At 51.3% G+C, this 11,001-nt stretch overlaps 1 protein-coding gene across 2 annotated transcripts in view; it reads left to right on the forward strand.

Moving 5' to 3' along the window:
- LIMK2 (LIM domain kinase 2) overlaps positions 1-11,001 on the forward strand; it is a 67,028-nt gene that overhangs the window by 33,029 nt on the left and 22,998 nt on the right. Inside the window, exons 1-2 of one of the 2 annotated variants that reach the window (XM_027863819.1) lie at positions 1,756-1,979; positions 10,290-10,425. In XM_027863819.1, the coding sequence (XP_027719620.1) occupies positions 1,927-1,979; positions 10,290-10,425 (189 nt within the window). In that variant the 5' untranslated portion in view covers positions 1,756-1,926. Of the gene's footprint in view, positions 1-1,755; positions 1,980-10,289; positions 10,426-11,001 lie in introns of those variants that run through there. The other variant, XM_027863814.1, reaches the window with a different exon arrangement.

Consider the following 11,001-nt stretch of genomic DNA (forward strand, 5'->3'; position numbering starts at 1 on the left):
CTAGAGGGCCACATGTGGCCTCGAGGCCAAAGGTTCCCCACCCCTGGTTTAGCCATTCCCCAGCTGAAGGTAAATTAGGCCATCTTTTGTCTCAGTTTTTACCCAGCCCTTAGTCATTGAGTGGGTGTTGCCCACTGAGGCCTGGGAAAGACCTTAATTTAAAAAGGCTGAGGTTACCCACTGCACCCCAGGCCATCAGTAGTCATCTGGACTTTTGTCTCGCCATTGGACCTCAGTAACTCTGGAGGGGAGAGTGAGGCCGGCTGCTTTGCAAAGCTCTCCCTCACTTAAATCCAGTTCCAGAGCAAGCCAAGGCATCGCCCTCATGATGTCCCCGGTCCTCTGTACGAAAGAAGGACAAACAACAGCATCTTTATGAGCATTAGCCCATTTGATCCTCACGACCCTGTGAGGTAAGTGCGTACAGTTGAGGAACAGAGGTGAGACAGTCAGAGGCAGAAGTGAAGTGACTTGCCCAAGGTCACATGGCTAGTAAGCTTTTGAGGCTGGACTTGACTCCGGCCTTCGTGACTCCAGGCCTCTCAGTCAGTCAGTTAAATCTGGCTCCACTGTGCCGCCTAGGTGAGAGGAAGGAAAGCTTCTGGAAGGAGATGAACCAGGAGGAATGGGAAGGATCTTGAAAGTAAAGCCAGGGGTTGGAAGGTGAAGGGCCAATGTGAGTAAAGGCACGAGGACTCATGCTCTGTTCTAACTTGAGTGAGAGCGTTGAACTGATCAGAAGCCAGTGTCACCGAGGTGGGGAGATTTCCCCACGGAATCCTGGGATTTGGGTCTAAGCTCTGATAGCCCAGAGCTCTGTGTGGCTCTGTCCCACCATCCAACCTGCAGGAGCCTTGGTTTCTTCATGTGTAAATTGGGGGGTCATGACCCACAGCCTATTTCACAGTTGTTTTTGGTGGGGGAGATGTTTTGCAGACTCACATATATTATATGTGAGTTAGTATTGTTACCTACAGAGGACAGACCACGTGAGGTTTCCAGGAGCTCTAGATACCAACTGAGTCATTTTACAGATGAGGAAACTGAGGCTCAAGGGAGAGAAGAGAATTTGCCCACGGTGATAGTGTTAGTAAGAAGTTGGGTCTGTGATCTCCTGACTCCCAACCCCAGCAGGGGCTTTGGCTTCAGAACCACCCGATTTGGGGGAGGGGGAGGACGAAGGGTTTAAAACCCTCTTGGGCTCCTGGGTTCTTCCATCCCTGGGTAAACAGTACAATATATTCCTCCCTCTTGTTTTCCATTTTCTCAGTGTATCCTTTGCAACTCACTGTGCCTGGCACATAGTAGGTGCTTTACTAATGTTTGCCGAATGAATTCCCCTGAGGGGCTGGCAAGCTGGGAGGAATCCGATTCCTGTCCTTTGCAGCCTCCTCCGAGCCCCAAGAATTAATGTGGTACAAACTTCCCAGAGCCAGGCTGGGGTGGGCGGGCCAGACGGCAGACACACTCACCCACACTCATTCACTCTCTCTGGCTCTATCTCTCTCTTTCTCTCTCCCTCTCCTTCTCCCTCTCCCTCTCTCCTCTCTCTCCTCTCTGTCCCCTTCTCTCCAGGCTGTCCCTGACCCCATGTGCCTCCGCATGGCCTGGGACCCTTCCTCCCAGCCCACTCTTCCCTGGGGCGCAGCCCCTCCCCTTCCTCCACCCGCCCCTCCCTCCACGATTCAGGGGGCGGTGCCCGAGAAGAAAGCTCCCTTGACAGCCAGCCTCTGCCCAGAATGCCCTCTGCCTCCCGAGGGTGCGAGGGAGGCCCTTGCTGCGGCAGGTTAGGGTCATGAGCCCCCAGACGGGTGGCCTGGAGCCCTGGCCCTCCTCCAGCCCCGGAGGCAGAGGTGAGGGAGAGATGGGCCCTGCCATGTAGCTGCTCGGGACAGGTTTACCAAGCCTGCGGAGCGAGTGTTGGAGATGGGTGCTTACTGGTCCGTCCCAGCTTACTTCACTTCCAGAGATCCTTTTCGGTGAGTGGCCGCTGGTCCCTTTCTTCAGCCTGTGGAAAGGAGTGGGCAAAAGGGGACTGGACTGGGGAAGGGGCGAAGGCATGTTTCCAGAGCTGCAGGCTCAGGCCCTGGGGGGCTCAACTTGCCTGCTGTGGCGCCCCAGGTCACCCTCCCCATGCCTGCTGCTGCCTTCTGCTGGGGTGGCCACCCAGATGGTTTTCTGATGCCTTTCCTGCCAGGCCTGAGCCCTGTTACCTGCTGTGGAGTTTGTAGGAGTGGTTTGGTCATGTGGATGGCCAGGCTGGCTGGCTGGTCAGTCCTGGAGCCTCCAGTTAAGGCTGGGAGTTGGCCCTTGGTCACATCAAGGCCCAAGAATTTCCAGCTAGTCCAGGGACCTTGGAGATAATCTGATTAGTGGAGGAAATGTAACAGTTCTAGATTTCCCCCCAGAGGGGGAAGCCACTTGCCCTAGGACACTCAGATAAGAAGTAGCAGAGTCCAGCTTTGAGTTTGCAGCCAGTGCTGTTCTCCATGACCATGGAGCCCTGCTCTTATCTGTGGGCATGGCTGAGGAAAGACTTGTCGGTGGAACTGTTTAGTGGTGGAATGGGCTTTCTTGGGAAGGTGGCTGAGTTCCCATTCGCTAGAGGTCTCCAAGCCTGGCCTAGAAGGGCTAGGGACCATTCATGGCCTGTTAGAATCGAGCCTAGACTTGGCAAGGCCATGATCCTTGACCCCCAGGATTTAGGGCCAGCACTTCCATGTTTTCACTGTAGATGCCATTTTCTAGAATATCTGAAAGGTTTGGGGAGTACTTCTACCCACACCCTCATTGTTCTCAGCAGGGAGTCCCACACTTTCTTAGCTGTTTTATGGGGAAGTGACCCTAAGGATTGGGGGCGGGTCCTCTCCCTGCTTTGGAACTCTGGGTAGGGAGGGGTTCAGATCTGTTTTGGAGTGGGTGAGGTATGACTTGTTTCCTCCTTCTCTGGTTTACACCTTATCCCACCCCACCCATCTCTGAATTGAGGCTGCTGAAGGGGGTTTCAGGCCCTTAGGGCCTCCTGAATGGAGCTGTTCCTGGCTGGGGCGTGGCTTGTTTTCTTTAGACTCTGGGGAAGGTTCCCGAGGCCTCTCCCTTGCAGGTGTCCTAGTCACCTTCTCCCAGCTGGCCTAATAAGACCCACCTACTCCCGAAGGATCTGGGCCCATGTTGACCCCAGGGCAGGGTAAAAAGGGGTAACCTCGGGGCCTGAGAGAGCCCTCAGGAAAAGGGCGAAATGTCCGTTGAGTTTGTTAAACTCTTAACCAAAAACTGCAGTTGTGGCCAGTCAGGTACTCTTGGAATTCTGTGGTTTGGGATCATAGGATCTCAGACTGGAAGGTGTCTCAGAGATGGCCCATTCCTCCCCCCAGCAACTCCAAAATCCCAAATCCAATCCTTTGTCAGTTTCTACAGGCTACCTCCATTCCCAATCATTTGTTCCACCCCCCCCCCCCCCCCCCCCCCCACCCTTGTTTCTTTGCTTTCCTCGGCAACTCGCTGGTACAGGCCTGGGCCTAGAGTCAGGAAGGCCCAGAGCCCCAGTCTAGCATCAGACATTTACTGTGTGACCCCTGGCAAGTCACTTAACTTCTATATGCCTCACTTTCCTGATCCGTGAAACACCTGAACTTCCCAGGGTTGTTGTGAGGATCAAAACGAGACAAAATCTATAATACATTTAGCATAGTTCCTGGCACACAGTAGGTGCTTAATAACTGCTTCTTTTCTTCCTTTCCTCCTTTTCCCTTTTGCCATTTTCTCCGTGGTCCTTTACCGGTCAGGGGTATCAGCTTGGTGTTTAGCTTTGCTGATAGATGCTCCAAGTGATTGATAGACTGAATGTGTCTGTTGATCCAGGCCTCAGAGGATGGCAGGATACTCTAGAGGAAATTCCTAAAGGAAATGTTTGTAAGCAGCTTGTGAGGACAGGTTTTGTCCCAGAGAACAAAGAGACCGAAAGGGTCTGGGTGCTAATGAAGTAGGTCGGTTGAGGGGACTCTGGTTTCAAAATCTCTTCCTTGTCCCCCTTGAAATTGCCTAGTGGAAAGGGCTCCCCTTGGAGTCAAGAGAGCTGGAGATCACGGCTCTCATCCCCTCCCTAGGCCTCAGTTTCCTTTCTGTAAAACGAAGGGATTGAGCTGGATGATCTCCGAGGATGCTCTTGATGGTCTGACCAAAGCTGCAGTGAATTCCTGACCGGATGCCTGAGGTGGCTCATTTACTGGTTATCCTTCCCCCCTCCTCATAGGGTTATCACAAAGATAGGGAGCATTCCCAGAGCACTAAAAGGTTTGCAGAGTGCTTCACAAACATCAGCCTGGGAGGTAGGGGTTATTTTTGTCCCTATTTTACAGATGAGGAAACTTGAAGCAGACAGATATGAGAAAAATGTTTTCAAGTCATAAAATAGCATTCAGTCCCATGATGTAACAGTCATTCACGGTTATCTTAATTCTGGAGGACGGGGTGGGGGACTTGGTCTTTCACCACAAGTTTTAGTATGTTTCTTCTTAGAGCTCAGGAATGTAGTATCCCATGGGATCTGTGGATCTCTCAAGGTTGGACCTTCCTCAGACCCAAGTGAATTTTCAGCTTAGCTCCCTGAGCCAGAGGGCTCAAAACCTGAACATTTGGGTTCAGTGTGATGACCCTCAATGCCATGTGGTGGCTTTGTATCCCCAGGCCTTCTGTTTGCCCAGCTGGGAAGCTGGAGATAGTTAGGCTGGACCTATCCCCTCCCCCATCCTAAAGCCCTAGACCAGAACTTTGTCGAATTCCTCAGACCTCAGGAGGTGGGGGGTGGGGAGGGTGACCCTCTGCTATATCACTGGCTTTCTAAGCTGGGGTGGCCAGAAATCTTTCTGCATCAGCCTGGTGCTTGAGCCCTTCCCCGGGGGGGGCCATCTCTCACCAGTAAGTCCCAGAGTCCATCCTGGAGCCCCAGGGCTGGGACAGCCTTAGAAGGGATACAACTAGATTCCAGGGAGGCAGGCTGGGATCTGGCAGGCAGGACAAAGAGAACCGTACTTCCATCCTAAAGGAATGTTATTGCTGTTTGGCCAGCTCTCGACTCTACTCCAGATAGCTGGGTGTCTCACCATCCCCCCATAAAACCATTTGGACTGGGCAGGTGGCTTAATTACAAGCTGTGCTTTAGTTGAAGAACAAAACCCAAATTAGACCATTATTCACAAAGCAGGATTTGTCACTCGACCAGAGGAATTCAGCCCTGGGCTCCCTCCCCCCACAAGCTGACCCCAGGATCTGGTTGGTGTTCCCCCCTCTTCAGCTGGGAGGGAAGATGGCCGAGGAAGGCCCAGGCCTGGCCCTTCGAGGCTGGAGGCAGGTTGGTCAGGTTTTCTGAGCTTGGTTTTCATCATCTGAAAAGGAGAGGGTTGAACCATCAATCCATAGCTGGTGGTTTGTGATTTGTGTGACCTTGACTAAGTCACATGACTTCCCAGGTTCCTCATTTCTAAGATGTCAATAATAATACTTTTATGCAAACCACTTCACTGGATTCTTCTAAGGAAAGCTACAGAGCTTGATGGAAATGTGAGTTGTTTAGTATTAAGGGAATATTAACTTTCATCCCCTTGGAACCCATAGGGAAAACTCCAGAAATACTTTACAGGTTTCTCCTTTCTAAGCAGAGCCTGGCCCTAGGGCATATTCATTGTTGACCCCTGCCCCCCAGACCCTAAAGGGGATTTCAAATAAAACTCCTGCCCGCTTGGCTCTGGGGAATGAAGTCCCAGGAATGCCGACTCTCCCCCACCCCCACCCCCCAAAGTGGATTTATACTGGGACATTCCTAGCTTCCATTTCTGCTGGATTCTGATTTTTCTAGGAAGACTGAAAACATGGTCATAGGAACTTGAGGTCAGGCATTGAGAAGAATGTCAGGCCATTAGGATTGTCCCAAGGATGGTGACCCTGCCTCAGACTGCTTTTTCTCTCCTAGTGCCTAGCCCAGAGTAGTCAGGGTAGATGCAGGGCAGCTGTTGCTAGAGGGAAGGCAGTTCTTTTGGGAAGTCTCCTGCTCCTCCCCAGGGGGTGGTGTGGATAGAGGAGTGGCCTTCCAGTCAGAGGGCCTCGGTCCAGGGATGGGAGACTCCGGACAAGCCTCCTCATCCCTCTCAACATGCTTCACAAACATCTATGAAAAGATGATGGTGATGGCCGCACTGACCACATGGGGTTGTGGTGAGTTTCGGATGAGATGATATATATCCAGCACTTTGCCAGCTTGAAATCTCTGTAGAACCGAAGCTCTTCCTCTGACTTACTGGTGGAGCACCAGGCAAGGCCTGGACTCTGACTCAGGCTCACTGGCCTTGAGGATCCAGGTTAGCCCTGCCCAGAGGGAGCTCAGAGGCCCGGGGCTGGATCCATGGCGAGTGGGCCTTCTTCACACAGGGCTCTTTCTTGGGTAGTTATTTCAGTGTAATTGACTTCCTTTGCAATCCTGTTCTGTTTTGTGCATTTACAAACATGGCTGTGAGAAGGGGCCCATGGCCTTGGCCAGAATGATTGCCCAAGGGGTCCATGGCCCAGCAAAGATGAGGAGCCCCTCCTCTAAGGTTCACTTTGTTCAGTGGTGCTTCTTGTAATACTCGGCCCATAAATGGGATTGTATCATCTCCCTGAGAGGGGCCTGTAGAATTTAGGAAGACTCATGCATTTTTCTGTGCCTAATCTTGAGCCTCTTGTTCTTTTTTCTTCCGTTTGCAGTCTTTCCCTTCTCCCTTCCTGCTCGTTTTATTTATACCCCCTAGTGTCTGTTTCTTGGTGTTGGGTTTTCCTTGCTGTGTTATCTAGTGCCAGCCTTCTGGTGACGAGCCATTGAACAGTGATCCATTGCCAGGATTCCTGTGTTTCTGGCTTGCTAAGACTTAGCTAGTTTGTATAAGCATAGCCTTTGAGAGCCCAGGGTATGTCCAGGAATCATAATAAGACTTAGTAGAAGTAACACTTTGTAGTCCATGGTTAATTAGGAAGCCTCCCCTTTAAACTCTTCTGACATTCTTCTTTGGCATTATCTTTAGGCCTTCTGGTTCAGGAGAGAGCTAGCAGGCCCTTGTCCAGCAGCCTCCCCTAGTCTTCCTTGTTCTTTGAATGCCACGGTAGGTCAGAGCTTTGGCCGTTAATCTGGACTTTAAAGACATCCATTTAGTATAGCCACATACAGGTATTCCATATAGACACCATGTGCCACTCTCTTAACCAGGCATTCTTCTGAACAAGCTGACTCGTCTCCTGCTTGTCTGTACTCGTTTCTCCCTGACACCCCTCCCGCCTCCGGATCACCCAACCAGGGACGTTTACTACAAACAAAAGCAGGATATTGGCAGTGAAGGGTAGGACGCGTTCTCATTCTCCCCTTGCCCTCCAGCTTTCCTGTACACATACCACTGGGAGGGTGGGACAGGTCCCAGGCCTCTGGCCTGGGTACAGTAATTAATGAGCATGTCACGTGGATGCTGTCTCCTGAAAATGAGAGGGTTGCATGAGACTGAAAGTTGGAAAGGGATCTTAGAAGCCATTTTACAGAAGAGGAAGCTGTGGTCAAGTGATTTGCCCATGGTTACCTATTTGAGTTTTGAACCTAGGTCTTCCCACTATAATATACAATGTACAATAAGAACTCCAGGACTTGGCGGGGGGCGCAGGTCAGGGAAAGTGTCTTGAAGGAGTTGGGTTTGAGCCTTGAACGGTGAATAACATTTTGGATAGGTGAAGAGGAAGTTTATTCCAGTGGAAAATGGTATCAAGGGGGTTATGGAGGGGCATCGTGGGACATAAGGCTAGAGAGTTAGGCATCGCTTGCTTTTGGCATGCCGCCTTTCATTGGGACATAACTGGTTCAGGGATATTTTTCTCTCCCCAGCTAGACCGTAAGATCCCAGAGTACATGAACCACAACCCTGGAGCTCTGTCCACTCGGAGCACTTTGCCTAGGATCATGTACACAGTGATATTCTAGAATCCTATCATGCCCAGCCCACAGCTGAGTGGAAATTTCTCCTGTAACATTTGTGACCAGTGCTCCTCCAGCTTTTCCTCCAAGCGTCCGGGAGAGGGAATGCACTACCTCCCGAGGCAGTCCGTTGCACTTGGGAGCTCAAAGGTGCTTTACAAAGGCTTGCCAAGGGGCAGTTAGGTGCCATAGTGAATAGAGCACCGGCCCTGGATTCAGGAGGACCTGAGTTCAAATCTGGCCTCAGACACATTAATACTTACTAGCTGTGTGACCCTGGGCAAGTCACTTAACCCCATTGCCTAGCCAGAAAAAAAAACCCAAAATACACAAAGGCTTGCAGAGTCCTGAGCACTCATTGTGACTGTTCTGGTTTTATCCGTATTACTCCTAAGAGTTACAGGTGGTAATTAAAGGAGATTCCAAGTAAAGGAATATGAGGCAACGTGAAGGGAAACTCTCCAGTATGAGGGCTGTCAGAGATCTGGCTGTCTATCTGTGTATCCGTCTATCTATCTCTCCAGTTTGGATGACCACCTGGGGGGAGGGGTCGGTCACAAGTCACAGGTGATAAAGTGGATAGAACAGTACACCTAAAGTCATGAAGACCTGAGTTCAAATCCAACCTCAGATACTTCTTAGCTGTGTGAGCCTGGACAAGACAGCTCACTGCTATCTGCCTCAGCTTACCTCATCTGTAAAATGGGGAGAGTAACAGCACCTCCCTCTCGGGGCTGTTGTTGAGAGGATCGAATGAGATCATATTTCTAGTGCTCTGCAAACCTCAAAGTGCTGAGGACCTGCCAGCCAGGGAGTGAGCAGGTGAGTACATCCAGCCGTCCTTTCCATTCTGAGATTTCATGACAACTCGGCTGGAGTGGAAGACTCTGACATGACCAAAATCAAGTGAGTTCAATTCAGCAAGCACCCACTATGTTCTCAGCGCCATGTTTGACTTTGGAGAGCCAAAGACAAAAAAGCAATTGTCTCTCCCTTTAAGGAGAGCACGTTCTCCTTGGGGTAAACAGTGTATGCCCACAAAAATAAATATAAAATATAACAGATACAGGGTATTTTGAGGGGTGAGGAGGGGGGAAAACCCAGACTGGGAGATCAGGAAGAGCCTCTTCCAGGAGATGACCTCTGAAGGGATCCCGTGCTCAGAGTGCGAAAGCTTTTGAAGTGCCCACCGTTGGAGGAGACTGCATAGGCCTCCAAAGGAAGCTGTGTGCGTTTAGGCTTCAAGGAGAGGATAAGGGGCAGCTTCAAAAAGAGGGAGGGAAGATGACACAGGGAGCCCATGGATTTATTTTTTCAGTCTTTCAATGACTGCATTTTAATATAATTGGTCTCCTTTGTAATCCTGTAATCCTTGCATTTAAAATGTTGCAAGAAGGGGTCCATAGGCTTCCTCAGATCCCCAAAGGGGTCTGTGACCCCCTGCCCCCACCCCCACTGTCAGAGAATATCTGCAGATGTCTCTGCCTCTGTCTCGATATCTCTATGCTCGCTCAAGTCCTTCACTAGAGCTTTAATCCAGTGCCTCTTCATTGGCATGGGGGTGATACTGGCATGGTTGAGTCTCTGGAAAGGTCTTGAGTGTGGTCTCCAACTTGTGTGGTCCAAGGATCAGCCTAGGGTCAAGAGAGACTCCTTCTGGGGGCCAGAGTCCTCCCTGTAGAGTCCAGTGCAGCCGGCGCTTCCCTCCAGGATGCTGCACAGTCTTGGATTACTGACGGGTCCGTGCTGGGTGGCTGGATGCATACATGAGTATCCTACTATGTGCAAGAGCGCCAAGTGTGGGGGTGAAGGGACAAAGTGGGTCTGAGGCACCGAGCGGAATGTGAGCAGAGATTGGTATTCAGGCCAGTGTTGGAATGGTGCAACGTGCGGTGCCTTGGGAATTAGCGCTATCTGAGCTGAATGCCCGCTGTAACAGAGCCTGTGGCCTCCTCCGTTCAGGGCTAGTCACTGGCTCCTTTGAGGAGGAGTTGTTAAACCACAACCTCTTTCTCTTGGCTTTCTTAGCTTTGAGTTGGAGAGAACGTAGTTGGTCTTTCCGCCAGCGATGCTGGACGTGGAGACAGAAAACCCAGGAGTGGATTCAGAGCCCCGGCTTCTACTGGTCAGTCAGTCAGCAGATGCGGCGATGTGCTGGGCACTGCTCGTATTGCCTGTGTAGCCTCTTCTGTAAAATGGGAGCCTCGCAGGGCGTGGGGAGAAAATGTGGGTAACCACACGGACCCCTGCACCGGGAGCGCGGGCCTCCACAGGGTCCTCAGTACTTGTGCTTCTTTTCTTTCAGGTGTTCAGAATGTCAAGATCCTCTTACCAATTGGTACTATGAAAAGGATGGGAAGCTTTATTGCCACAAGGATTACTGGGGGAAGTTTGGAGAATTCTGCCATGGCTGCTCACTGCTCATGACGGGGCCTGCCATGGTAAGGACTCAGTTTTCCTCTTAGTCTTTTCCTGGACTGTAAGAAGTTGAACGAGTGTCTCCAGTTGCTTATGTGTTCCTCATTCTCTTCCACCACCTGTGGCTTCTCCCACTCGGCAAACAGCCAGAGGAAACACGGGCCTGGGGCTTATAGGGTGCTCCCAAAAGGCCTGAGGACAAAGGGTAGCCCCTGATCCAGAACCGAGTGGCATAAAGGAGCCAGGGCTGTCACAGAGTGAGCTTGGAGATTAATGGGGGGAGATGAGGAGGGAGCAGTCAGAGCAAGCTTCCAGAAAGAGCTGTAAAAACCCTGACCCCCTTTGACCTGAGGTCCTTTTCATCCCAACTCCACCCTCACCCCCAAAACAGCGAGATGACAGTTCCTGACCTCAAGGAGCTCAGACTCTAGGGGAAGATAAGACAGGGACACAGGTAAACGTGATCGGGGCAAAGGAGGGAGCCGTGTGGGCTAAGCGAATTTGAGGAAGACAAGGTCGCCTTCAGCTGGAAGGTCAGGGATAACTGAGCTGGGCCTGGATGGGAAAGGAGAGGCTTTGAGCTGGCCAAGACAAGGGCA

This window comes from Vombatus ursinus, unplaced genomic scaffold (assembly GCF_900497805.2).
Source record: "Vombatus ursinus unplaced genomic scaffold, bare-nosed wombat genome assembly UNPS02001287.1, whole genome shotgun sequence".
In the NCBI taxonomy this organism is placed as follows: domain Eukaryota; kingdom Metazoa; phylum Chordata; class Mammalia; order Diprotodontia; family Vombatidae; genus Vombatus; species Vombatus ursinus.